We start from the raw sequence: 27,990 nt of genomic DNA, 5'->3' as shown, positions 1-27,990 counted from the left end.
TGATTTCTGATGGAGTTTATCTATAGATGTGTATTTCCCCATAGAGTGGTGTTTGCAGTTGTTTCAGTTGCCTTTCTGGGTGGCGGGTGTGACTGGGTTTCCCTGTGTCCTCTGTGAGGGCTGCTCCTTCTCTCTCTTCTCCTTCATGCGAAGCTCTGCATGGCTTGCAGTAGATGGTCTGGGTTTGAATCCCAACTTTGCCACTTCCTTGCTGTCTTTGTGCAAGTCACCGCAGCTGTCTGAGCCTCAGTTCGCCCATCTATGGAGTGGCATAGGAAGAGGACAGAGGGATGTTGGGAGATTGAAGGAGATCACTTATGTGAAGCACATAGGGAGCATGCTGTGTTAGCTAGTGTCCCGACCATCTCTGATCAGCTACCTGGGCAGGACTGTGTGCCTCTGTGCCTGTTAGGTTAGGGCGTAGGGCTCCCCCAGTATGGAGGAGAAAGGGTAGGGGGATCAGGATGCGAGGAGAAGGGATTTCCTCCTTTTCCCTCCCAACAGTTGTGAACAGGCCTTAATGGTGCAAGGCTATGGAGGAACAAGTACTGGTGCCAGGTACGGCAGAGGCCAGGGAAGACGGGGGTCTGCCCGAGGGTGGAGAGGCCTGGCAAGGGTGGGGGTCCATGAGAGGAGCCAGCCATGAGGTGGGAGTTGGGCACCAGATGGGCTGAGGCCCCCTGGGGGCAGCCCCCAAACCCCTTCCTCCCCTGGTGACACATCAGCTCCCACCACAGCGTCAGTAGCAGCTCTCAGAGAGTGGGGAGGCGGCAGCAAAATAAGAGAAAAGCAATTTGACGTTTCTAATAAAGCGTCGCTCCACTTTGCCAAATTAATTTTGACTCCCATAATTATTTGCTGTAGGAGCGGCTGCGTTCTCCCCACCGCCGCCTAATGAGGTAATTGGGGAATTAGGAATTAATGACTTTAACAGAACTGACAACTGACTTCACACTGGGAGAGGCTCTGGGGAGCTGCCTCTCCCCCGGAGTGCAGGGCCCTGAGCTTGACTGCCTCATAGGAAACCCAGGTGTCCTGCCTCCCAGCTCCCCGGCCGGCACTCTGCCAGCCTTGCTCTCAGACTGCATGTGCTCCTTGACCACCATCACTGCCTGGGCTGAGCCTGTGGGGAGAAATCCTCAGAGGCATCCAGGGAGCTGATACTATTCTGGGTGATATTATTACTAACAATAGTACCGAGGAGGATCGACTGTTCCCTTCCCGTGTGTGGGGAGCAGATGATCAGCCCGTCTCCCTGGGGATCTGGGGATGTTGTCAGTCTGTGGGTGGTGAATAGGTGGGGCTTGCTAATACTCTTTGTTAGGCAAGCCCAGCCTCAGTTTCCCTGCTTTACTGTATCTGAGGAGAGAGGCTGCATGCATGACTGTGTACATGCATGTGTGTGTTAGTGTGCATGCATGCATATATGTATGTGGTTTTCCCAGGTTCTGAGAAGGAGACAACTGGACCCCACAAGTGGGAAGGGATAGGACATGGGTCTCCTGAGCCACAGCTGCAAACCTTGTCCCCCAACTCTCTCTGCCAAACCCTAACCCTTGCCCCATCTGTGAGCCACCCCTGCCAACACCCCCAGTGTCACCAAGCCCCTCGGCTCTGCTAGATGCAGGAAGGAGGTGGCAGCTGAATGCTCCACATGTCCAGGTCAGACTGGGGCAGTCTTTCAAGAAGACCCCAGGAGTGTAGTGTGTTTCTATGATGGGCTGGGTGCCTGAGAGTGTGTGAGCCAGGGGGTCTGAGTGAACCTGTGTGAGTATCTGTTCCGTGTGGGAGGAGGGCTGAGATGCGTTCAGGAGTGCTGCTGGGAGGTGCAGGGAAATGAAACGGCCTCAGGCTTAGTGCCTAGTGGGCCTTCATTGGCTTGGTTAGATGCCTTTGGTCTTGAAGGTAGGTTGGCCTCAGCAGCCTCTTGGATCATCCCACACCCCCACCTCTTTGAGTCAGGGTCTTCCTAGACTGGTGGGCAAAGGGAGAGAACACTGGCTTTGAAGTCAGACTAGCTGGGGTTCAAATCTGGGGCTTCCTTCTCATGAGCTGCAAGATTTTGAGATGTTATTTAACTATGCTGAGCCTCAGTCTCTTTCTTGATGAAATGGGGAGCTATGAGCTTCTTCAGTGGGTTGGTGTAGGGAAGAGAGCATGCGTGTGCAGTACCCACACAGGGCCTGGCATGATTTAGGGTTTGGTGAAGCCCTCCCTCCCACTCTAGCACGACAGGCAGAACTCTTCCTGGGCTGATCCTGGGTTGCCTCTGCAGAGTGTCCCATGGGCCTGGGTCCCAGAGATTGCTTAGGCTCTTTGCTCCCCTTCTCCAGGCCTCCGTCCCTGTCTGTCCTCTGCCTGTCCTTCCCCAGCCCCTAGCTCCACCCCCTACCCCAACACCCCCCATGATCCCCCTTCTTGGTCAGTCTAGCATAGTTTGACCCTCAACTCTTCTGGTGTCCATCCCACCATACACACAGTCCACACCCCCAACCTCCACCCCCATGGCTGCAGAGAGGCCACCCCCACACTCAGAGCCTGACCTACTTTGGGCCTGAGAGGCTGCCAAGAGAGGCATGCTAATGCCCTGGTGTGGGTGGGAGCCCCCTGGGGGCCTGCTTGGTGCAGAGCATAAGGGGGAGGAGAGGCTGGAGACTGGGGACTGCGGAGGGGTTGGGGGTCAGACCTTCCTCTGGCAGAGGCCGGCTTCTGTGGACTTCTCTGCTGATCTTGCCTTAGAGAGGCCTCTGCCCTCCATGCCCTGAGCTGGTCCCCAGCTTGGCCTGATCACCCCTGTCTGGGCCCAGTGGCCCTTGCACAGAGTAGGTGCTCTATGAATGTTTGTGAATATCCAGGACAAACCAAAAGGCAAGAGACAGGTGTGATTAGTGGAAGGCGCTCTGGGCCCAGGCTCTGCACCCCACGGTGCCTGCCCCCACCTCTGGCCTCAGGTTACTCCCTTGCATGTGGGGAAGGGGAGCAAGCCTGCCGACCTCCTCCAGCAGTTGAGACCTGGGAAAGGTGCCTTGTAAAGCTGCAAAGTGCTGCCGAGGTGGGCTAGTGGTGGTCACAGGAGTAGCCACTAGAAGGGATGAATCGTTGCTCCCTCTGGTCGCTGACCTCCACCTCCCTGTCCCCAGGACCAGGGCACCGTGGGGGTGATCTTTAACGTGGGCACGGACGACATTACCATCGACGAGCCCAACGCCATCGTAAGCGACGGCAAATACCACGTGGTGCGCTTCACTCGAAGCGGCGGCAACGCCACCCTGCAGGTGGACAGCTGGCCGGTCAACGAGCGGTACCCGGCAGGTAGGCGGCGCGGGTCGTTGGAGGAGGCGCGGTGGCGGGGCGGGGCGGGGCGGGTGGCGGCCTCTGATAGGAGTGCGGCCGCACCGGGGCGGGGCTAAGCGGCTCTGGGGCGGGGCTACTGGAGAGACAACGCTTGCGAGGCGGGACTAGGGCAGGGGCGTGGCTAGGAAAAGTCGGGATTTGTTGGGGGGGGCGGGGCCAAGACCGTGGTGGTGCGAATGCGCCCGCTATGGGGGAGGGTGCAGGGCTGAGCTGGGAAGGCTGCAAGGCCGGGGTCCAGTTTGGGGGTTGGGGGGAGAAGAGGAGGGAGGGTAGAGGTGAGGAGAATCTGATGCGATTGAGGAAAGGTTGAGTTCAGAAATGAGGGAGACAGATGCAGAAACAGGAGAGAAAATCCAGAAGTAACATAAAACGTGTCTTGGCAAGGAGACAGAGCTGTTACCAAGGGCAGAGCCAAGGAAAGAACCAAGGTCCTTATAAAGAGCAAGTCAGAGATCCATATTAGGAGATCTAACGAAGGAAGAGGAGTAGCCACGGAGACTCAAGAAAAGGACCCCCAGTGTCCAAGGCGGTGAGGGACATGGTGAAAGGGAGGAAGAGACAAGTGACAACAAAAATGAAACACAGGGTCACGTGCATTCAATAACCTTTGTTGACAACCTACTTAGACATCAGGGCTTGTGCTAGGTCCTGGGCACTCAGTCCCTGCTTGCAGGGAGCCTTGAGAACGCAAACAGACCAAGTTCAACAGGGTGACAGCTGTGGCGGCCAAGGACAAACCAAGGTCTGAGGAGCACAGGAGAGGGACGGAGATGAGGACATGGAAGAAATGAGGAGGTAGAGACTCTGAAAGATATTGAGGGAGGCAGAGACAGAGCCTTAGAATGAGAGGAAACCGGAGGGGAAGCAATGGAAAGATACGGAAATAGTACTGAACTATATGCAAAGATGAGGAGAGTTGCGGAGAGGTAGATGGAGATGCTGACATGCAGGCCCAGGAAGAGAAGAGGTGGACAGAGCCTTGGGAGGGAACGGAGGAGAGCCCCAGCATGGGAGATAAAGAGGGAAGGGAAACAGAAATGCTGCAGGGAGAACTGCAGAAACACAGAGATGGTGAGATACAGTCTGAGCGACATTGCAGTCACACACAGGGCCTGACTGAGAAGCAGAGTGAGCATCTGCGACCTCCATCACTCTCTCAGGCAGAGAGATAGCCAGGCTGAGGCAGAGAAGCTGCCCCATGCTGACTGCAAGGGGCAGGGGCAAAAGGCCAATGTGTAAACCTTCATGGGCTCACCTATGCTGGAGTGAAGATGCTAGTACAGGCTATGACACCAATTATGCAGGCTTGTACCCAGACATTTCTGGAAAGTCCCTGGAGATAAAGAGGCCTGCATGGCCCCTAATACATATAGAGGTTGATGTACACATAGGTCAACCTTGGACATATGGACAACTGCAGACATTCATATGGTCAGACAGACACATGAAAAAACAGCTCTGCAGAGGGATGCCAGCCTACATCAAGTCCTTGGGTACATGTAGGGACACTCAACACACACCAACCCTCCTACACTAAATTCCACCTATCCCCTGCGCCCCCCAACAAGCCAACACTGACAGCTCTGGCTGTGTAGGCATGATTTCTGTGGGCAGCAGACTTCTCTCATTCTCCGATGCACACACACTAGGGCAACCTTTGTAGCAGTGATGACATTGGCCTGTGCTGGACAGGGCTGGGCTTGGAAGCCTGAAGGCCTCACCATGTCAAGCCAGGACTTGGATCTAGAGCTTCTCCCCGTGGGGCCCAGCAGGCCAGCAGTCAGGGTGGAAGAACTATTCCTGCTCCCCTCTCGTCAGGGACCCCTGACTAGGGGTGAGGAAAGGCTGCTGGGTGCCCCCTGCCTGTAAAGGGGAGTAACATGAGGGTCTGGTGGTTGCCTGTGTATACTGAGGGCAGATCCTGAGCAATACCAGCAGGTCAGATCAGCAGTATGCATGGGCCCAGAGAGGGGGGAACCCTCTGACTCTTTGGGAGCACAGAGACACAGCCCATGGATTCTGAGTCAGAAGAACCTGGGTTTTAATCCTGGATCTCCCACTGACAAGCATGTAACCTTGGACAAGTCATCTAGCCTCTCTGAATCTCAGTTTCCACTTCTGAAAGGCGATGATACCTACCTCATAGCAATACTGTGAGAATGTCATTAAACACTAGAATGGCATGGCATAGCAAAGGTGCTCAATAAATAGGACTTTTATTAGAATTTTTATATACTCAGCCTCCTTCCAGGCAGATGTACGTTTTTCTCTTCCTCTTGGAGACACACACACAGGATTGAATGATCTGTTTTTCATTTAAACACAAATATCCTGAATCTATAGGGAAAGCGGAATCTCCTTGCCTCATAAGCACCCAAGGAGGCACCATCCATACCCACATGAACACATCGTGTGTACCTTCATGGGAAGTGTACATAGGCAAGCCCAGGCCCGGGTCTCTGGGCAGGTGAGCACAGCTGTGCAGTGAGAGATGAGAGGAAAAGCCTCCTGGCGCCACCAGCATGCACTGAATAGTATGTCAGTGGCTTAAATGGGAGGAGTGGCCAGATTCTCAAAGGAAATCAGTTCTCTTTCCACTGTTGCAGACCAGGATCACCCACAGCTCACAGAGGTGCACAGATCCTCTCAGGCGCACTGACAAACCTCTTTCCACATAGGCGTGTGCATGCACACACACATTCACACACATTCCCTTTCCCAGTCTCCAGGGGCTGGAGATTGGTGAGTGGAGAGAGGAACAGGTGGGTATCTAGATGGGCAGCCAAGCTTGGAGAAGAGATGGGGGCTGGAACTGGGGGGAGGAGCCTGGAGAAGAAAGGCTGAGGGCCTGGCAGGATGAGCAAGATGAGGTCCTGAGACAGCAAGGAGAGGAAACTGGGCTCTGAGTAGAAAATGGTCAAGGTGCATTCGGGATAGAGGAGGGTGCAGAGGAGGGCGGGGGGTGTCTGCAGGGAAGGAAAAGGGGGCTGAAGAGGACGTGAGAAGGGGAAGGGGGCTGCTGGATGATGATCCAGCTCCCACACCAGGTGCCACACCTGTAGTGGCTGCCCGGTAGAAAGAGAGCCTTGACCAGGGTGAGGAGGCCTTGCAAAGGGAGTGCAGTGGTGGGGTTGGGAGCGGGAGGGGCTTAAGGGAGAAGGTGGTGGTGGGGTCAGGGGTGTGGTATGAGGTGGAAATTGAGGGGAAGCTGGGAGTGGAGCACGAAGGCAAAGGGAGTTGAGGTGGCCTGGAGAAGTGGTTTAAATCTCACTGTTCAATGTGCGTGCTGGGTGGCCCCCTAAATGCCGCATAAACCCCGCTTAACCCATCCCTCCCACTTCTAAACTGCCCTCTAAACGCAGAAACCAGCTGGGCCACTGATGCCTCCCGCCCCCGACTTAAACCTGCTAAATGCCCCTCCCCTGCCCGCCCCCCCACTTTGGGATGGGGAAGGAAGGGGGCCACAGCAGCTTAACCACAGATAAACCTGTTTAACCTCTGACCTTTGACCTTCCAGCTCCCTTTCTTTTGTGTCCCTTTCCGTTTCTTCTTTTCTCATCTCTTTTGCTTTGGGTTGCTCCTGCCCCCAGGGTAAGGCTGGCTCTGAACCGGAGCCTAGGGAGGGGGTCAAGGGAAAAGAGGGGCCCAGTGTTTCTTTTCCTCCCTTCCCCTCTTTCTGTGGATGTTGCTGCTTACTCTGAGTCTCCTGAGGATTGCATAATTACTTTTCTAACTCCTTTGGACTTCGCCGCCTGAGAAACCTACTGTCTTTCTAAACTTTTCCAAGGAAACTTTGATAACGAGCGCCTGGCGATTGCTAGACAGAGAATCCCCTACCGGCTTGGTCGAGTAGTAGATGAGTGGCTGCTCGACAAAGGTAATTAACCAGAATTAATTAATTAATTAATTAACTTTAAAAACACTATCTTAAAGGTGCAGAGCTCTCTCTTTCCCCCTCCGTGCCTTCACCAACGCCCACCCCCAAGTGAAGGGACAATTGGCCAGCCAGAATGCTCCCTTCCCCTTTGGAGTCAAGGGTCTGTCTGTGCATTTCAGAGCGGTGGTTTTTGGGGTAGGAGTGGGGTTTTTTCTTAGAAGTAGGGGGAGTCTTGTTCTCTTTCTAAACCTGGGATCAACTAGGGTAATCCACAAGATCCCTATCATGGGAGCTCCCCACTGTGAGCCCGGCAGTAAATCACAAGCAGGCTGGGAATGCAGGTCGGAGGTAGGTTCCCTCTGCCCAGAGTCATCTCAGAGGCTTGGTAAAGGGCCAGCTGAGGGCCACAGAGCATGCAGAGGCAGGAAGCCTTTGGGAAGCAGGAAGGCTGACCTGAGGACGGTTAGGAAGGCTTCACCAGAGCCATGTGAGAAGAGAGAAGAGTGGGGGCCTCAGATCCTACTGGAAAGACCCCCAAAGAGTGCTGTGGGGCTGCTATCTCTGGAACAAGCCCAGCTTAGTCCAGAAGGCCTCTGAGAAGTTGAGGAGAGACTAAGGGAGGTGGGGCAGGAGGTGGTGGGCCCATAGGGATTTCTACTCCTGCTTGGCTGATGAGGAAGACCGAGCAAGCCCCTTGTGAGGCCCCAGTGTGGTGAGATGTCGCTGGGTGTGAGAGAGAAGGCTTCTTGTCACCAAGGGAAGTTGGGGACCAAGGGCAAATCCATCCCATTCCCTTTGGGGGGGGCGAGCTCTGTACCTCTAAGGCTAAACTCTAGGGGGGAAGTAGAACTGTTAAACCTCCACTTAACCAGCTGATAACTGTGCTTTTAAATGTCCACTGGGGCCTTCCCCAACTAAAACCCCCAAATGTAACTTCCAGCCCCCCATGCCTGTGGGGCCTAAACCTGCTGATAACCAGATGTGATAAACCCATAACAGGACAAAAAGTTAAAGGGACTGTAACAGACATCGCTAAAACCTACAGCCCCCAGCCACACTGGGCTGCTCTCTCCAGCGGGGTGAACTTTAACCCTTTGAGGAGTTCATGGCGGATGGGGCCAGGGGCCACAGGGACCAAGTTTGCTAACACTGTGGCTTCCTCTCCATTACCCACCTCCCTCTTCCAGAATCAGAGAGGCCAAGGGAGCAGCCTGGGCTGAGGCTGGGACAACTTGTGACCCCAAGAGCAGGGAGAGCTGGACAGGCCCTGTTGGGGGATGGGGGAGGAATTGTGGTTTAGATGAAGGAGAGACAGGGCCCTCCTTCCCTTTCTCCTCAGATCTGACTTTCCTCTTCTAGAAAATAACCGATTGGACTAGACAGGTAGTACCTGAAGTGTGAAAGAAGGAACTCACTTTTTGTGGCCTTAGCCAAGTACTTCCCCTTTCTGAGGCTCAGCTCTCTCCTGATGGGTCAGTGATAGTTACTCAGCCCACCTCACAGGCATGTTGTGAGGGTGAGAGGAAAGAAACAGCAAGAAAGTATCCCAGACAAGTTCTGGGGATGCTTGGAGGGAATATTTTATTGTTAGCACCTGACATATGGTAGGTGCTCAATAAATATTTATTGGATGAATCCATTTTCCAGTTCCAAAGCATGTCCTGTGAAACAGTCCCATGAGATGCTTCACAATAGAGAGATTCGTGGTAGAACGAGTTTGGGAAGTGCTGAATCCTGTTTCTTCCTCTTGGAGATGCGTATGTGCATTAGTTTAATAAAGGCTCTGAGAAGCCCTTGGAGAAAGAAACATGTTCGATTGTGAAATGTTTGCTTCCCCAACTCATTTGACCACTGTGATCCTTCTGTCCTTTGTTTTCCTCATGATTCTTATGTCTGGGAAAAAACTTTGATGCAGGGGTCTTCCTGGGCCTCTCTGGGTCTGGTATTCCAGGACGTGTACCAGAGCTGCTACCACTGGTCCTCTGCCTCTTGGGCTCTTGGCCATTAGTAATGGGCGTTGCTGGTCCAGGGGCTATCCTTGCCTGAGTGGGCAGTGGGAGGGTGCTGGAGGAGGAAGGAAGGCTGAGTAGGGGGCTGGGGAGACACACCAGTGGGGCTGGGGAGACACCCCAGTGGCCATCATTGGCTAGAGGCTGGACGGATGTTTGGATGTCCCAGAGGCCTGGGTGTCCCAGAGAACCTGTGTTTCCAAAGAGGTTGTGGGCTTCACAAGTTGGACTGTCCTCAGCCCAGGTTTTGGGGGCAAGGCTTACAGGCACCTAACTCTAAACCAGATCTTTAACGAGGCACTAACCAGAGGCTAACAAGGGCTAAGCCAGGTCTAAAACCCCCAGTGCCAGCAGCTGAAAGTTCCGGGGGAGACGGGGCAATGTGGTAGGCCCTCTGCCCACCCCCTCCCCCCCAAAAAAATAAGCAGCACCAAAACCAAAGTTAAATCTAAACTTAAACATAATAAACGTCTTTTCTAAAAACCAAACCAAAACAACAAACTCAGAGGGTTAAACCGACCCCCAGATCCACTAAAAACAAACAGAACAGCCCAACCCCACCCAGCTGGGAATTCTGAGGTGTCATACTGCTGAGTGTGGGGTGAGATTGGAGCTGGAGCGGGTTTTATTGGCTGTCAGTGAGCGAAGCAAGGTCCCTTTAACATTTTCCACTTCTGTGCTTGCATATCCAGGTGGGGAGGAAGGGCTCGGCTTAACAGGGCCTGGTCCCAGGCAGTGCTGGGCCTTGGCAGTCTGGGAGAAGAGAGGGGATCCTGGCCAGGGGTCAGAAGGCCTGGTCATAGGTGGGAGGTCAGCCTGGGCAGGTTGCTGCTTCCACACACCATCAGACTGTCTCACCTCCTTCTCTGCTCTCACACGCACCGACTCCACCTTGGCCTGGCAGTACCTCCTCTGTCTCTGCCTCTTTGTCTCCTCTATCTGCCTCTTCCAGGGGCTCCATGGCTTCAGGGCTCGGGGCTGGACACTGGGGTAGGATGTTTGGGGAAGCAGAGGGAGAAGATGGGGATGGCCTGAGGGAAGAGGATGAAGAGGGGAGATGGCCTTGGAGCTGGAGAGGAGAGGGAATGGGGAAGGTGGGAAGGCTTGCACATGGTGGGGAGGAGGGGCTGGGCTCCCCTTCCTCAGCCCGTGTGTGCCCTAGGTGCCCTCCCCTTCTGGGGTCCCCACCTGGCTGGGCTAGGGGCTGTGGCTGACAAGGACTTTCCCTTTGGTTGTCTGCCCCTTCCTCATTTCTCCCCGTCCCCTCCTCCCTTACTGGCTTCTTCCTCCATTCCTCTTTCCTCTCCTTGGCTTCCTTCTCTTCCTCCTTCCCTTCCTGTTCTCCCCTCACTGCCTGCCCCTTCTCTGTCACCCCCTTCCACTCCCCCAAGGCCGCCAGTTGACCATCTTCAACAGCCAGGCTGCCATCAAGATCGGGGGCCGGGATCAGGGCCGCCCCTTCCAGGGCCAGGTGTCCGGCCTCTACTACAATGGGCTCAAGGTGCTGGCGCTGGCCGCCGAGAGCGACCCCAATGTGCGGACCGAGGGTCACCTGCGTCTGGTGGGGGAGGGGCCGTCCGTGCTGCTCAGTGCGGAGACCACGGCCACCACCCTGCTGGCTGACATGGCCACCACCATCATGGAGACTACCACCACCATGGCCACTACCACCACGCGCCGGGGCCGCTCCCCCACACTGAGGGACAGCACCACCCAGGTGAGGCTCCACTCTGGCTGGTGGATTAGGGCAGGGATAGGTGGGGATGGGGTTGATATCTGCATAGCCACAGTAGTGGTGCCTAGAGTGAGGGTCCATGGAGTCTGTTGGGATCCTGAAGGCTGCTGTCTCTGACCTTGTTGCCATGGCGATGGGCAAGGTCACCTTTCAGGAAGTGGCCTTCACCCTAATGACCAGGACCTTGTGATGTGGGGGTGACCACTATTTCCAGAGGGACCATTCCCAGAATTGGGGAGGAGTTTGATGGCCCAGTTATACGAGAGAAGACCACCCTACCCTACGAGAGATGAAGTCTGGACTTGGGGTGAGAGTGGGATGGCTCCTTCTGCTTCCCCAGTGAAGGCCATGCCTAGCGTTCTGTGTGGGCAGAGAGTGGGAGATGGATGGTACCAGGCTGGCCCTGCTGTGGGCAGGGGTGACAGTATGGGAGGGCTGGATGCAGTCACCTGGCATGGGCAGCCCCTCTCCAGAGGCTGGTGGAAGCTAGGAGGAGCCTCTCCTTGTTTTCTGGGATCCCTGCAGTGGGAAAGCCCTGGCTGCAAGTCCATTGTCTTCACAAGCCCTCTCCATGTGACTATGAGCAGGCACCACAACTCAGGCAGCTTCAGTGTCCTCTCCGTCTGTGCGTCTGAGGGGGTCTCAGTGCGGACAGTTCCCTGGTGCTCACCCCACCTGCTGATCTGGATGGCCCCAGCTAGCCTAGTCCCAGGCTTCCTGCAGCACAGACTGGTAGGGAGGAGGGGCCTTGAAGCACATGGAGCCCACCCCACCTGCTCAGGTGTTTCCTGGGTCAGGTCAAGCCCTAATGATAGGGCAGGACTAGAGGGGCCTGCACCTGGGGAATGGGGCTCTGCTGGAGCAGGACAGGCCTGTGTGACTTCCTGAGGCAGCCCAGGCTGGGCTGTTTTCTAGTTGTTGCCTCCAGTGCTTGCTCTGACCGTTAGCACAGGGAGGGCTCACACCTGGCATGAAGGTCTTTTTTGGCCACCCCTTCTCTCCCCATCGCCCTGTCTGGCAGCCTATGGCTGTTAGGCACCCTCTGTCCTTCTAGGGTGAGGGCATGATCTGGGGGTGGCCATGAGGATGTGCCCCTCCCTCTGTCACCAGTCTGTCTTCAGCTTCTCCCTCTGAGGGGTGGGCTCCATGTGCTTTAAGACCCCTCCTCCCTGCCAGTCTGTGCTGCAGGAAGCCTGGGACTAGGCTAGCTGGGGCCATCCAGATCAGAGAGACGAGCCTGTACCCACTTCCTCTCTGCAAAGAAAGCTGAGGGGACCTGAAGACTTTGCCCCGAGGGAGCAGGGAGCCTTTGGAGGAAAGGTCTGGGCTCTACCCAAGGCTGGGTACCCACCATGCCCAATACCCTCCAAATCACAGGGGACGAGGGGCTGTCTGGTGTCAGTGGGAGGGTGATGGGCAGATCATCCTGGTGGAAGAGAGAAGTGGGGGTCCCAGGAGTCACTGCTGTGGTGGGGAAGCCCAAGATGGAGGCTGGTGCCGAGGGGGCAAGAATACAGAAGGGAGCTGGGTCCTCCAGGCACTGCCTTGCCCTTGGGTGAGTGAGGGCTGTTGAGTCGGAAGATCAGGGGCTGGGAAGAGGCAGGTTATGACCCTTTCAACCCTGCTGTCCTTGTCCTTCAGCCTAGCTCTCTCCTCACCTTCCCGCAGTTTCTCGCGCTCCCCTCTTGCCTGGACTTTCGATTTCCCTCCTTGGGTCTCCTCCCTCATACCCCTGAGCACCCCCCTCCTCCTTACATTCACTCATCTTGGGGATTCTCTTTCTTTGCAATCAGTAAGAGAGAAAATGCTGACAGTCTACTCTTGTTGTCATGGCAACCACAGCCCTAATTACTGTGTGCAGCCCGGCTCTCTCAGGCTCCAGGAAAGGGGGTTGGGAGAGAGATGAGGGGTGATGGGTGGTGAAGCTGGAGCCAGGAACCCCTCCAGGGCCTGGCCCTATTCTGTCTGTGCTGGCCTCTGCAGGCTCCGCCCCGTAGGGCCTTGCATCCCTGGCACCCCTTCCCTGAGGCATCCTAGACCCTCTTGCCCTGGCCCTGCAGGTCAAAGTCTGGCGTCCACTCTCCTCACTTCCGAGAAATAAAATGCACCATGTGTGCTGTTTCATTGACCTTCAGAAGCCATGAAAACCTGCAGGGCTGTTGCTGGGTAGTTCCCTGTGCATAGGAGGAAATGGAGGCCCGAGGTCAGCCAGCAAGAGATGGGAGGGCTGGGACTCAGACTAGTCTGGTCCGTCTCAGCCCAGGGGCATCCCCTGTGCCACCGTGCACCTCAAGTGGCAGCTGTGGGACCTGCTGACCTGCCTGGAACCTCTCTTTCCCCACCCCTTCTCTTGCCCCCCAGAACACAGATGACCTGCTGGTGGCCTCTGCTGAGTGTCCAAGTGATGATGAGGACCTGGAGGAGTGTGAGCCCAGTACTGGTGAGTGCCTTTCCCCCCTCCCCTGCCCCGGGGCCCTCTGCGACGCTGCTGGGAGGGGGGCGACTGTCCCTGCCACGTGGCCCAAGCCCCAGGGCCTGCTGCCAGGCCTTAGCTTTCCCTGATAGTTCCCCCTTGCCTAACATCCTCCCAGTCCCTCAAATGCTCTCTGGCAAGATGCCTTTTGGTTCCCAGCCCCTCAGAGGTAGTGAGGTCCTTAGCCTGGGGTCCTGGGGTTGAGAGCCAAGGGGTGCTGGGAGAGAAGGAGGGAGGCTTTTCCCTAGGAAGATGAGTAACTGCAGCTCCCATGAGTCCCTTTGGTGGGGGAGGGTGAACATGGCTTAGGAACTACAACTCCCATCAGTTCTTGGGTCCAGAACCACAACTCCCACCTGCCCCTGAGGCCTGGTGCTCTCTAGGCCACTAGTAGAGAAGATCTCTGCTGGATCCTGGGCCCTCCTCTTCTCCTGGGTGTTGGGAGGTGTCCTGTGCTCTGTCTGAAGTGTTCCCAGAGTGGACATTGCCAGGACTGCCAGGCCAAGGTGAGGCAGTTACTACACAGTGACTGCTCTGAATCTGATAGTGTGCTGGGTGGGAGGGCCCCCCCTAGACCAGACTTGTGGTCTCCTGGGGAAGATTAGGGCCTGAGGTCTGGCCCAGATTCTAGTGGGGGAGCTGCTGTAGGAGGAGAGCAGGGCTGGGAGGGAAGGCTCTCCAGGGCCTGGGGCACTGGGGCCAGGGAGTGCTTTCTAGGCCTCTGCTTGATACTTCTTGCTGGAGCCAAGGGTGCAGCCACAGAGAGAGACCAGGCTGGCAAAGCGGGGGTGGCCTTGAGTGCTGCTTGAGAAGTGTGGGATGTGGAGTGGTGCAGTGAGTGCCAAGGCTGCTCATTTGAGCAGGTTGGGGGTGGCCAAGAGCAGCTGGGGGAGGGTGGGATACTTGAGGCTGGCAGAGGGAACAGAGAAAGGACTGGATGTGGCCAGATTTCCCAGTGGAGGAGTGTGGGCCTTGGTGGCTGCCAGATGAGTCTGTGGGAGTGGAGGGCCACCCACGTTTCTCGCTTGGGCTGCTGGAGACTTCTCCCCATTACCTTGCAATGGGTGGCACCTGGGTTGTTGGTACCAGAAGGCTGGAGGTTGGGGCAGGTGCTTGCGGGGTTGGGGGAGATTATGTGGTCAGGAGGTGGGCAGTGAGCCCTGGATACATCCTGTGAATCTGGCCTGGGGGCCCCCAGCTCCAGAAAAGACATTCAGGCTGAGGGTGGGCCACGACCTTGGAAGGAGTGTGGATAGAGCAGGACCATAGCATGGCCTGTGGAGCCTTGGGGCAGAGGCTCAGCTTCAAAAACCAAGGCCAGAGGGGTTTCTGGGGCACAGGCCCCCAGACCCAGAGGCTGAAGCCCAGTTGCCCTCCATGTCCCCCAAGTAGGCTAGAGCTGAGAGGGGTCATTCCCATGGGCCTGGGCCCAGGGACCTTCAGGGGAGCTGCCAGCTGCTGGGCCAGAAAGGCCTTCCTTTCCATAGCCCAGGGCTTGTGCTTTCTGGGACAGATGCCTTCCTCTGTAGGAGGCCCCTCTGCTGAGTGCTGTCACTTCTTCCCCCGGGGCGATCTTGGCTCAAGGATGTACACTCCAATGCCTCCATTGCTTTGGGGGGCTCTGGGCATCTGGTGACTTCAACACACAGCACCCCCTGCCCTGCTTTACTGCTCTGAGCTCTAGGCACTTATTGGTGGCTCCTGTGGCCAGCACAGCACTGCTAGCCCAGGCCTGCTGGAAGTGGCTGTGATGAGTGGCCCCATGAAAGCTCTGGGATGGGGCTCTGGAGACAATGGTCTTTGAGGGTCCTGAGGAAAGGGCACTGAGTGGCACCACCGCATGTGTTTGCATACAGGTGCCCATGTTCACACACTCTGGGACAGGAATTCCTGGGTAACAGGAGGAGTCTCTGCTTTCCCTGCGCCCTGCAGAGGGGTATCTGGGGCCAGATGGTCACCATGTAGGGACATGCAGTGCACACTGGATCCCACCTGGGCCATACTCTGCCCAGAGAAGTTCTAGCATCCCAGTCCTGTCTTGGAGTCTGGTCAGGGGCCTGGGTCTGATGCTGAATGGGTGCATTGGTGGTCTGAGCTCTTTTAGGCTGCATTAGGGCAGAGGGTGAGGAGGAGCTGAAGCAGGCGGGTCAGCTGGTTCCCAGTCAGGGATCTGTGAGGTCACTGACCACTGAGCCACCCTCTTGGGAAAAGGGCCAAGTAGAGGATGAAGGGTGGAGGAGGTCTAGAAGCCTGGGATAGGGAGGGGCTGGTAGCCATTCCAGCACCCAGCTTTAAAAATAAGGCCAGGAGGGAGTGCAGAATGCACTCTGGAACCCCCAGAGGAAACTGCCAGAAGCCACAGCCTCTCCCCCAGGCCTGCATCACACATGCTTACACGTCCACATTTGCACCACTATGAAAGGTTTAATGATGGATCTTCATCATCTCAATGGGAGGCCAGGCAAGGACCAATATGACTCCAGGGTCTCCCAGTCTCGTATAGACCATGCCATGCTGGCCAGAGCCTCTCTAGCCAGAGTCTCTCCCAGGCCCGAATGCAAGGAGGCTTTTCTCCAGCAGACGGCCAGGACTCCCTTGGCTCCAGTGTCAGAGATGGGGGCGGCCTGGCTGGAGACCCCATGGTGTTTTACCTCTCCCACCTTGCAGATCCTCATCCCTGGGTCTGGGATCATTCCTGCTCACCTTTTCACCCTTTTCCCTAACCTGGGGTCCTCCACAGACCCTGGCCCATACTTTCTCCCTTGTTTAGTGAGACCATCATCTACACTGTTATTTTAGCTGAGGTTGGCTTTTGAATGGGAGTGCCTTTAGCGGGGCATGCACCATCAGTAATGTACCCACTTGTAGTTGTCTCAGCTGGCCCAACCCACATATTGTGTCCTGGGCCTGGCCCCTGAGGGGATCTGACTTTGCACAACCTGAGACATGTGGGAAGAGAAGAGCACACACAGGCTCAGACCCACAGAGGCAGGGTCTGTATGCACATGTGTGACCAGAGGCATGCACACATACAGCCCTGCACATACATACATTTACAGACCCACCAGCAAGCTCACGTGGGCCCACTTCCCCCCCACACACACGTTCAAACCTAGAAGAGCACACACTATTTGTACCTAGACCAACAGAGGCACACACATGCTTAGACTCCAAGGGACATGTGTGTGCTTATACCCCCCTGAAGTCCATAAACACAGATACACACCTGTTGAGACTCACAGAAGCACAAACTCATGCACACAGGCACAGCCTAATGAAAGCACACGCATGCACTCAGAGCTACCAACTCTTGCATGTGTGTGCTTAGAGCTCCAGAAATAGCCGCAGAGGCACTCAGATGCATACGTGTGCACCTACTCAGCTCCTAGAGGTTCACACTTGCATGTGTGTTCAGTTGCACCAAGGCACACATATTGTGTGTCTCACACTTACCAAGGCACTTGACTGTGTTCTGAGCTATGTGTACATGCATGTTCAAACCCACTGAGGCACACTCACACACTCATATCTACTGACGCCCATGCTGAATGTTCAGAATCACACACACATGCTCAGACCCAGAGACAGACTTGCATATTGCAGACACTCAGGACAGGACACACACATCTGTGTTCAGACCTGAGTGTGTGTGCATATGTGCTTAGGCCCAGTCAGACATATACCTTGTGACACGCCCTCGGACTCACAGATTATACATCTGTGCTCAGCTCAGAGGCACGCATATGTGTACAGATCCATCTGTGTAACACACACAGGTGCTCAGACCACAGAATCCTACACCCATGTTCAGACATGCAGATGCTCACATGTGTTTCAGAACCACAGAGACCTGTATGCATGTTCAGATCAGGCAAGTAAGCAGTGTGCTTACACCCACCACAGTGCACATGTGTGCCCACATATACTCACAGAAATGCACATCTATGACCAGGCTCACAGAGGTACATGTGTGTATAAGTATACTCACCACAATGCACACATACATATCTGCAGAGGGGTGTACTCATGCACCAACATGTGTGTCCAACCCCCAGAGGCATGCCCACATGTACACAAAGGTGCACCTGGGTAAGACTCACAAGGGTTCAGATGTGCGCATTCTCAGAGGCAGGCTGTGTGCTCAACCCCAGGGGTCTACATACACACACAATTTGTTCAACTTCACAGACCTGCACCTCTCCCACCAAGCCCACCCCTACAGAAGCTCATACTTCCATGCACACTCATGTGCTGAGTGCCACAGCAGTGTACACACACCTGCTGAAACATACATGCTGGTTCACACTCACAGAAGAATACATATGTACACACATACGCATAGATGTGCAAGTTCATGTGCTTAGACCTGTACAGAGGTGTACACATACACACACACATGCACACACACACACACACACACACACTCTCGGGCCTACATTAGCCCACACAGGTGCAGGTGCACTTCTGTGCTGCAAGGTACCCATGCAGTGGCACACAGAAGGGCACACACATATCCTCAGACTTGTAGGGCATGCACACATGTTCAGACACAGTACAAGGCATGCCTGTATGCCTGTGTGCTCCCACTCAGGTAAGTACACACAGTTGTTTAGACCCATAAGAGCACACACATACACACATGCGTATTCAGATTCACCCAAGCCCACGTATGCTCAGACCCACAGAAGCAGCCTCCTGCACTTACTCCATGCAAGCATCCCTCCTGAAGCATTGCCCTCATGCACACATGAATGAGACCCTCAGAGGCACATGCAGGCTTAACTCCACAGAGTCACAGACACATTTGCCCAGACCCGTAGAACCACAGTGTGTTCAGATTCCAAGAGGGTCTCAAGGTAGCACTAGTTGCTATAATAGACAACATCTATTGGTTTAACACATAGAAATGTATTTCTCATTCATGTAAGTTATAAACAAGTGTTCCTGATTGGTGGGCCACTCTTCTCCAAGTGATGACTCAAGGCTTGGTCCCTCTCCATCTTGTGGCTGCACCATCTTCAACAGGTGACTTCCTGAGTTGTGGTGGAAGGGGACCTGGCATGGAGTTGTGAAGTGGAAGATTTTATGGGCCAGCCATGGGAGAGGCACGCAGGCTCCTGCCCACATTCCGTTGCCTGGAGCTCAGTCATGGGGCCCAGCCTAGCTTTAAGGAAGGCTGTGAGGTATGGCCTTGCTGTGCCCTCAGGAGGAAGCAGAAACAGGTCTGGGACCCAATTAGTGAATTATTTGTCACCGGCTTGCCTGTGGTCATCAAGAATCCGTTTCACTCTTTCTCACCTCCAGGACACACCTACTCCTCCGCAAGGGAGACCACCCAAAGTCCCAACCAGTTAGGGCATTCATCTCAAAGCTCATGATGTCTGGGAGATGGTAGCCCACCGCATCCGGTCAAGACCTGGCTCCTCTGGAATGGGGACCCGTATGTGATCTGGATACCCGGGAACTAAATGGATAATTTATCTCACTGCTCCCACAGCCCAACACACACCCAGCACACACCCAGCATACTGTGGTGTGGGGCAGAGACGACAACCGTAATACAACCTCCCATGCAAAAAAGGGAAAAATGGAAGACATACAGCAGCCTAGATTCACACAGGCCAATGTGTGCTGCTGGCGCTGAGGAAATCCAGCAGGCAGGCAGGCCAGGCTCTCTGCCCCTGCAGTGGGGGAAATTTCTTCATTAAACCCCGGGAGAGACTCTGCTGTCTGGGGGAGACTCCCCTCTCCTTTGTCTGGGGTCCCTGGCTGTCCCCTCTGGGAAGTTCCTCCCAGTCCTCCTCCTCCATGGCCATGTCTGAAGTGGGTGTTGGGAACAATGTCCTCCTTGGGGGTGCTGTAGCATGGTAGCCCACCCCTGCTCATGCAGATTTGGGGCCCAAGGGTGGTTTAAAGTTCAAAGTAACCACACCTAGACACAGTTCTCAAGCCTCACTTATTTCCTTGTTGCTCTGCCCCCACGCCTCTTTCTCTTAATACAGTGGTGATTGTCTTGAGGACATTTGAAACAATAGGTGGGAGGTTGCGGGGGCGGGGGGGCAACCCCTAAATCTGATCCTTGAGCAAGGCTGAGTGCTCTTATTCGGGTGAGAAGTTTTACTGCGCCATTGTCCTCAATGCCTTTTTCACTTTTCTCTCTTACTGTTTGGAACCAGTGGCCTCTTCTGACTCTTGTGGGATGCAGATTTCTGGGCTGTCTGTATTCTTTTCACCTCTGCTTGCAAACGAGCCAATTCTTGCCTCCTCGTACTCCTTGCCTCCTTGGTCTCCTCCTTGTACTATGTTACTAAAAGCAGAAAGTAGAAGCCTCATGGTCACTGGCCTTTCCCAGCCCTTTCCCTCAGTGCCCAGACTCCACAGGCAGTGCCTACCCTCCAGGTCCTCATGAGCAACGGTGTGCACCACATGCTTTGCCACTGCATTACGTGGGTTTTATCTTCCCAGCCTCCACGCCTTGGATTGTCACGAGTGCCTTCTCAGGTTTGTGTTATCGTGACATCCATTTCTGGTGCCAGTGTCTGTATTAGTTAAAGTAACATTTGTTTCTGTAACAGATAAGCCCCGGATCTCCGTAGTTAATTCAAGAGAAGTTTCTCACTCAGGTGCACCCTACCTGGCTGTGCCTGATCAGCAGGTGGCTCTGCTGCAAAGGGTGCTTTAGGAATCCACACTCCTTCCATCTGTGGTGCCTCCATTTCCAACTTATGGTTTCCAAGGTCACTGCAGGAGAAGGAGCAGGAAGGTGGCACCAGGAGGCTGCTGGGGCACTGGTATGGGCAGTGCCCATTACTCAGTCACACACCGGGCCTACTCACGAGGGATGTCAGGAAATGTAGTCTTGCTTCCCAGGAGAAGGGGAAAATGAGTTCGGTGAAGGACCCATTCCCTGGGGTGCACCGCTGGTGCTCGGATGCCTGTGGTGCACTCATATGTTCTGGAGCACGTTCACATATGCACATGTGCACACGGAACTTAGACCCAGGCTCGGTGACCGGCAGGCACATGCCAGAGCCAGAGGTCCACGCACTGACATGCACACGCTCATGCGGAGATCCATCTAGGTTCACATACATACATGCACACATGTGTTTGGGGTACAGAAACATGGATCCTCAGTGTGTGTGTGTGCGCGCACATATGCCACAATGTGCCATTTTTTTCTTACCTTGAAATACCCTGGCCTCTGCCCTTGCAGTACTGGTGCTTGTGGGTGGCAAGGGGCACCGTCCTTCAGGGCACCATACACAGTGGCACAGGTTGCTCTCTGCTCACACAGGTGAGTAGGGGCTGACATCTGCCCAGGGCTCTGCTTGCCCAGCCATGTGTCCTGAGCACCAGAACAGGACCGTGTCCACTGAGAAGAGAGAATGGTTTTTCCAATATTGCATGAAGGTACTGTTTGTGAAGTCATGCACCACAGGGTCACGTCTGCAACTGTCTTTTCTAACCCCCATGAAATGCCCTGTAGGCTGGTGGCTTTCTTGCCCCTCACAGCCTGGGCAGGGCCTCCAGCTCACTGCTTAGTCTCGGATATGCTCAACCTCAATTCTAAACTCCCTTTTGGGGGTGGGCACACCTTGCTTGGGTGAGAGTGGGGTTCTTGGGTAGATTTCCAGTCAGGGGCCTTCTGTGCCCTAAGGGCAGAAGGGGCTAAGTTTGTTGGGCCAGCAGCCCCCAGAGGAAGGAGAGTTGGGGAGGAAGGGAAGATCAGGAATGGCTGGTGGTCCCCCTGGTCAGGGATGGCATTCTCTAGTAAGTGGGGCCCACATGCACTGAAATTCAGTTTTTCTTAGGATGCAGAGGAGTGTTGGGTGGGTGGGTGGCGTCTGTGATAAGTGTGCACCTGTGAGTATTTTCCAACTGCTGCAGCTGCCTGAAGTTGGGGAGAGGTGGGAGGCTGCCTGGGGTCCTACCAGACTCCACTGGCTCCTAGGAGCATCCCATTCCAGGATGCATCCTTAGTGTAGAGCTGGACCGTGAGTCATTGTGAGTCTGCACCCACAAAGCCCAGCAGCATGGGCAGCGGTTGGGCTTTTGGCAGGGAGGAGTCTCTGAGGAGCCCGGTCCTCCCCTCCTCCAGGTCCTGCCAACTCCTCACCAGGACAGCCTCTTCTGATCCTTCCTGAACTGGTGTGTGATCTGGGAAAGCCCAGCACCCTAGGTTAGGTGACTTGACTGCCCCAGAGCCTAGGCCGGGTTCAGTGAGCCCAGGGAAGGAAGTCCTCATGCGTTCTCATGGGTTCTCCAGAGCCTTCTATCTTGTGGAGAGGAAGTGGGGTGTGGGACATTGGCTGGGAGGAAATGGAGAGGAAGCCACATGGGAGACAGAGGCTACCATGAGAAGGGGGCACCGAGGGGGAGTCATGGCAGTGTGGGAGGGTGTGGGTGAGGGGAGGACACCTCAGGAGATGGTACAGTCAAAGCCTTGGGCAGAGAAGGGCCCAGGGAAGCCCCAGAGGAGCTGCAGATGCAGGGGACAGGGCTGGGACCCAGATATGGAGACCAGGAAGCAGCTGGGGTTGGAGGGGCAAGAGGTCAATGTGAGCAGGCCTTGGAAGAGTCTAGGGGCAGAGGAAGTCTGCAGAAGGGTGACCCAAGGAGCCTGTGTGTCCCAAGGGCTTAGCTAGGGCAAATGGTTGTAGGGGGCTCAGGCTGCATAAGACTTGTTTGTGGTCCAAGGCCTGAAGCCCCCCATGCCCTAGCCTGGCTGGGGGACAGCAGGTTGGTAGAGAGCCAAGCTCTGTGCCCTGATCAGCCTGTCAGCCCCTCTAGGGCAGGATGTGGCCTCAGCAAAGGCCTCCTGGTCTGGTTCTGTGCCCTGGGCCTGGCACTTTGCTGGGGCCCCAGCTATGGCCAGCCAGCTTAGGCCAAGCCTTGACGCTGGGGTTTCCAGCAGCAGCTGGTGGCCCAGTCTAAGATGGAAGGTGGCGAGCTGGGGTGGGAGCTGGTTTGTAGAGAAAGGCTGCTGCCAGGCTAAGCTCTCTATAGTGCCTGCTGCCTAAGAGGGTGGAGGGGGTGGGGTGTTTAGAACTCAGCTGCTCTGGCCTGTGAGAGAGACACCCACTCCCTTCCCTAGATACCTAGCCTGGCCTGGCTCAGAGGAAATGCCTGAGGAATATTGTTCCCCTTCCCCTGGAAAAGCATAACGAGCCCCAATTCTGTGCTAGGCCCACTGCTGGGGGCTAGGGAGACAGATAGGACCCCGGCCATTGGCCCTTCCCTGGCAGTGAGTACAAAGCCATGCCTCCAGGACAGAATTGGGATATGGTGTCAGAGGCACTCAAGGCAGGGAGCATCCTCTGCCTAGAAGAGGAGGTGTTTGGCCAGACTCTGAGATGTCAGCAGGGAAAGGTGTTCTGAATAGAAGGCAAAGGTCAGGTAGAGGGCTGGTGGTATGGACCAGCAGGAAGGACCCCAGAGGCGCTCAGGGTTCATGCAGGGAGGGGAACCCTGCCATGATTGGGCCCAGGTTACGACTGCTCATGAGGCTGCCAACCCTCCTGAGAGCTGACAGCTGAGTTTGCCCCTTACCTGGAGACCAGGGTGCTGGCTTCCATTGTCTGGATCCCAGGTGGGTACAGGAAGACATACTTGTTCATCCAAAGGCTAGAGGTCCCACAAGAGCCAAGCCTCGGCCTCATCCTGGGCCTGGAGCCCAATACCCCACTTTTATAGATGAGGAAACTGAGGCCCAGAGACTGGAAGAAACTTGCCCACAGTCACACAGGAACTCAGTGACAGAACATGTGTTCTGTCATCCAAGTTAGCATCCAAGCCAAGAGTCACGCAGCCCCAACAGATTCCTGGAGGCATTGGGAGGATGACTTAGGCTTTCTTGGGCTCCTCATGAGATCTAGCCCTTCCCCGGCCTCACTCACCTTGCCAGGCACCTACACCTGGTGACCTTGGGAAGTCTGGCCCACCCAGGCTTCAGCATTCTTATCCATAACAAGCTGGGATCGGATAGTCGCAGCTCCACAAAACATGCTCCTTTGCTCTTAGCTCAAAGTTTTTCACTGTGACTGAGCCTTTGGAGGGCCAGGAGCCCTGGGGTTTCAAAATGTAGGGTGTAGGTGAGCCCCTGGCCAGGGGAGATTGGAGTCTGGTGGGAAGAGCAGCCTGGGGAGCTCAGCAAGGCTTCAAGTTCAATGGAAAGGTCTTGGCCACAGGCTGGCTGGTGTGGCCAAGGACAGCTCTGCGACATTGCTGGAGCTTATGATCTGAAGGTTGACAACAGTGTTTGAACTCAGGGCAGAGGCAGAGGGCTGTGGGTGGGTGGGGAGCAGGAGAAGAGCGCCAAGATGTGAAGGTGAAATGCGGCTGGCCTGGTGGCAGTGGGGCTGCAGTGGGGCTGCAGTGGGGCAGGCGGGACCTGGCAGTGGAGGCCCTGGGGTGCTTTACCACCAAGAGGCTGAGGGGCTTCTGGGCATGATCTATGAAGACCACGCCCTGCAGAGACCAGCGAGAGGCACTCAGATGTGGGCAGGGCTTAGGCTGTGCTGAAGAGAGAGCCAGAGAGGAAACCTCCAACCCTCGTCAGGCTCAGAGGTGCCCCTGCAAGAGGAGCAAGTCCTCCCACCAGCCACCTAGAGCCGAGCCCCAGCTCCCTTCTACCCCAAACCAGGAGGTTGCACTATTTTGGTTTGAGAGGAGGCCCAGGAGGCTGATGGGAGTCACAGTTGTTGACCCAGTGGCTGATGGGAATTGTGGTCTACACTCCTCCAAGGACTGATGGGAGTTACAGTTCTCACCTTTTGGGGGCTGATGGGAATTGCAGTTTCTGCCCAAGGGACTCCAGTTATCAGACCTAGAGATGGGGAGACCCATTCTCCCCTCACAAAGCCCTCCCCACTCATTCCCATGGGCCCTATTTAGCAGGTGCTTCCCTCCCAGATGGCTGTGTATGTATTTTCTTTTCTTTTTTTGCTTTCTTCTTCTTTCCGTTGTTTTGTTATTGTTTTAACTATAATAAGAGGGCCAGAGGCAGTCAAGCCCTGGCCAGGTCCTGGCGGCCCATGGGGGTTCTGGGGAGGGGGAGGGGGGAAGTCAGTGGGGGTCAGAGGTGGAGGGTGAAGAATGAGAAAGTTGGGGAGTTAGGCTTAGCTCAGGAACCATGTGTGCCTGCCCACTCCCCTCACTCCTTCCTTGCCCCTCCCTACCTCCCTGCCTCTACATGGCTTCTCCCCACCCCTCCCACAGTTCTGTGGGACAGGACCCTGCTCCAATACGTCCGACTCCTCCCTGCCCACTCTTCCTCATGGGCCACCTCACCTCCCACTTTCGATGTCTCCCCTCCCATGGCCACCCTGCAATTAGCTTTCCAAGCCCCCTCCCGTGGCCGTCCCCTCCCAAGACCTCTCACCCATGTAGCAATCCCTACATGGCTGCCTGTCATGTCCCTACTCTCTAAGCCCTCCTGCCCACCGTTCCTCCCTCCCCGACATGCTGACACCAAGTGGTGGAAACTGCCCCTCAGCCCCAGCCTGCCCTGTGCAGAGTTCAGCTTTGTGTTGAATGAGGGGGAGAGGGACAAGTGAGGGCGGAGAGAGAGTTCAGGAGGAGGCAGGATGCGCAGGGAGCGGAGATTGAGGGAGGGAGATACCGAACAGATAGACAGAAAACGTTGTACGGAAAAGTTGTTTTTTCTTATTTTTTTCCGGGAGAACCCGCTTACACAGCTCTGTTTGTAATTTTTTTCTTCATGCTAAAATCACACGGCCTATTTGTTGATGTAAGTTGCCTGAATTCCGTGGTATGCTATCTTCTTTTTTAAAAACAAAAACAAAAGCAAAAAAAAAAAAAAAAAAAAGCAAAAAAAGAGAAAAATCTAGAAAAAAAAACCCTAAAAGATATTGTTGTTAGGTTTGTTTAAATGCTGCTGTTGTATCTGTTTTTAAAGCCTTAAACCAGTAGAGTTTTTTTTCTGTTTCTTTTCAATTTCCTTTCCTTTCTGTTCCTTTTGATTTCTTAAGACAATCAAAAGACCAAAACCCAGAGAGTCACAGAGCCCGTGCGTGGGGTGCCCAGGGCATCTGAGCCGCTGCCCGCTTAAAGCGCAGTGCTCGGCCGGCTGGCGGTCGGGCCCGGCCCGCTCTAGTCTCCGCCAAAGCCAATTGGAACCGATTTGGGTGTGTGAGGCTGTTGTTTCTCTCTCTGTGCCGGCCGCCTGCGCCCTGGCCCTCGCTGACGCTCTCTCTTTTCTCTTCTCTCTCTTGTTCTAGGAGGAGAGTTAATATTGCCCATTATCACGGAGGACTCCTTAGACCCCCCTCCCGTGGCCACCCGATCCCCCTTCGTGCCCCCGCCCCCTACCTTCTACCCCTTCCTCACGGGAGTGGGCGCCACCCAAGACACGCTGCCCCCGCCCGCGGCGCGCCGCCCGCCCTCCGGGGGCCCGTGCCAGGCCGAGCGGGACGACAGCGACTGCGAGGAGCCCATCGAGGCCTCGGGCTTCGCCTCCGGGGAGGTCTTTGACTCCAGCCTCCCCCCCACGGACGACGAGGACTTTTACACCACCTTTCCCCTGGTCACGGACCGCACCACCCTCCTGTCACCCCGCAAACCCGCTCCCCGGCCCAACCTCAGGACAGATGGGGCCACGGGCGCCCCTGGGGTGCTGTTTGCCCCCTCCGCCCCGGCCCCCAACCTGCCGGCGGGCAAAATGAACCACCGAGACCCGCTTCAGCCCCTGCTGGAGAACCCGCCCTTGGGGCCCGGGGCCCCCACGTCTTTTGAGCCGCGGAGGCCCCCTCCCCTGCGCCCCGGCGTGACCTCAGCCCCTGGCTTCCCCCATCTGCCCACAGCCAACCCCACAGGGCCTGGGGAGCGGGGCCCGCCAGGCGCAGTGGAGGTGATCCGGGAGTCCAGCAGCACCACGGGCATGGTGGTGGGCATTGTGGCGGCGGCGGCGCTCTGCATCCTCATCCTCCTCTACGCCATGTACAAGTACCGCAATCGTGACGAGGGCTCCTACCAGGTGGACCAGAGCCGGAACTACATCAGTAACTCGGCCCAGAGCAATGGGGCGGTGGTGAAAGAGAAGGCCCCGGCTGCCCCCAAGACGCCCAGCAAGGCCAAGAAGAACAAAGACAAGGAGTATTACGTCTGAGCCCCCGGCTCTGCGCCCCACTGCCAGCTGTCCCTCCTGGGAGGGCCCGGGAGGAGGGTGCCACCCTCTCCCTGCAAGGGGCCTGGGGACCCTCTCCCTGGCTGCCTCAGGCTTCTGTTACGAAGAGGAAACGCAAAAAAAAGAAAAGGAAAAACCCCGTACTCGCCCCCTTCCTCCTGCCGTCCACCGCGCGGCCTCGTCAGTCCTGGGGCTGACTGTCCCTCTCAGCTCTGCGCCTGCCAGGCAGGGCACGTGCTCACAGCCCTGGGTTGATTTATTTTTTTAAGGGGGGTAGTTTTATTTTGGTGGGGTTGGGTGGGAAGGAAGGCTGGGGGTTTTGTAAAGTGTCCACTACTCGTCCTGTTAATTTTCCTCAATTTTTCTTCTTCCTTCTGTCCCTCCTGCCTTCCTTCTCTTCCCAAGCCCTCCAGTCCCCATCCCAGGCTTGCTGTGTCTCACTGTCCCCACCCTCCTTCCCTACTTCTTTTTGTGTGTGTCTGGTTTCTCCCTTACTTTCCTCCCTTTGGGTTTCCAGAGTCGGTGGGAAAAGGGCGGGAGGGTGGGCCCGAGTGGCCCAGTGGGTGGGTGGGGTGGGGTGGGGCAAGTGCCCCAACTCCCCTCACCAGGAGAGGCACCTGCTTGGTGCCGCCCAGGGAAGGGGCTCAGGCCTGGCTGAAGGCCTGTTCTGTGTGTGCCACCGGGCGACGTGCATTGATGGGGAAGCTGCTGGAGGAGCAGGGGTGGGGGGTGGGAGGGAGGGGAAAGGCAAATGCAGATATATATTACAGACAAATACACTAGATTCCACGAGCAGCAGCCTGTGGCACCCGCTGGGCGCGGGCAGCAGGGAAGAGAGAGCAAGGCATTGTCCACAGACTGCTGGGGTCAATTCTTTGCCCACGGGCTCCCTGCTCCCCCAGTTTTTTTTCTCTCTTTGTTAACAAATGTGTCTGAGTCTTGGAAAACACCCCAACCCCGGAAATGTGTGGGAAAAAGAAAACAAAAACTTTCCAAATTCCAACGGTCCTGTGCAGTTTTTTTCGGGGTGGGTGCTGTTAGATCCTGGCTTTGGGCTGGGGTCTGGGCCCACATGGGGGCCCACAAGAGCTGGTAAGTTGCTCCCGAACTTTTGGGCTGAGCGTGACTTTGGGTTCCTGGGATAACTTGTCTTTGTCTCACAGTGTCCTGTATCCCTGCTGGGCTGAGGAACGGGCAGGAAACATGGCTGGTCTCTGGCCGGTTCACAGACCTTAGCTTCTCAGGAAGGCAGACAGATCCCTGGAGACCTTGTGTTGCCCCCGATGGCTACTGGACCCACACCTCGGGGCATGTGTGCCCGGGCACAGACCTGAGTGCAGGACAGATGCTGCCTCATCCTTCAGCAGCCCTTGGAGGGAGGAGGCCATTTCTGGG

At 55.8% G+C, this 27,990-nt stretch overlaps 1 protein-coding gene and 1 long non-coding RNA gene across 36 annotated transcripts in view; one reads left to right on the top strand and one right to left on the bottom strand.

The window, feature by feature from the left end:
* On the bottom strand, positions 1-3,333 carry LOC131383492 (uncharacterized). The gene is made up of 2 exons (XR_009213558.1): positions 3,191-3,333; positions 1-259 (listed from the first exon to the last, which is right to left on the bottom strand). It is a non-coding gene; the product is annotated as an uncharacterized LOC131383492 (long non-coding RNA).
* NRXN2 (neurexin 2) overlaps positions 1-27,598 on the top strand; it is a 120,809-nt gene extending 93,211 nt beyond the window's left edge. For 16 of the 35 annotated variants that reach the window (XM_058438873.1, XM_058438872.1, XM_058438877.1 and 13 more), the window contains 5 exons: positions 3,141-3,312; positions 7,142-7,231; positions 10,632-10,957; positions 13,337-13,415; positions 25,691-26,883. In XM_058438873.1, coding sequence (XP_058294856.1) covers positions 3,141-3,312; positions 7,142-7,231; positions 10,632-10,957; positions 13,337-13,415; positions 25,691-26,577 — 1,554 coding nt within the window. In that variant the 3' untranslated portion in view covers positions 26,578-26,883. Of the gene's footprint in view, positions 1-3,140; positions 3,313-7,141; positions 7,232-10,631; positions 10,958-13,336; positions 13,416-25,690 lie in introns of all 35 variants that reach the window. The other 19 variants (XM_032153289.2, XM_032153290.2, XM_032153288.2 and 16 more) reach the window with 7 other exon arrangements.
* The last annotated feature ends 392 nt before the right edge of the window (positions 27,599-27,990 follow it).

This window comes from Hylobates moloch, unplaced genomic scaffold (genome assembly GCF_009828535.3).
Source record: "Hylobates moloch isolate HMO894 unplaced genomic scaffold, HMol_V3 SCAFFOLD_5, whole genome shotgun sequence".
Classification (NCBI taxonomy): domain Eukaryota; kingdom Metazoa; phylum Chordata; class Mammalia; order Primates; family Hylobatidae; genus Hylobates; species Hylobates moloch.
The sequence above is the reverse complement of the archived record's forward strand: the minus strand, read 5'-3'. Positions and strand labels throughout refer to the sequence as shown.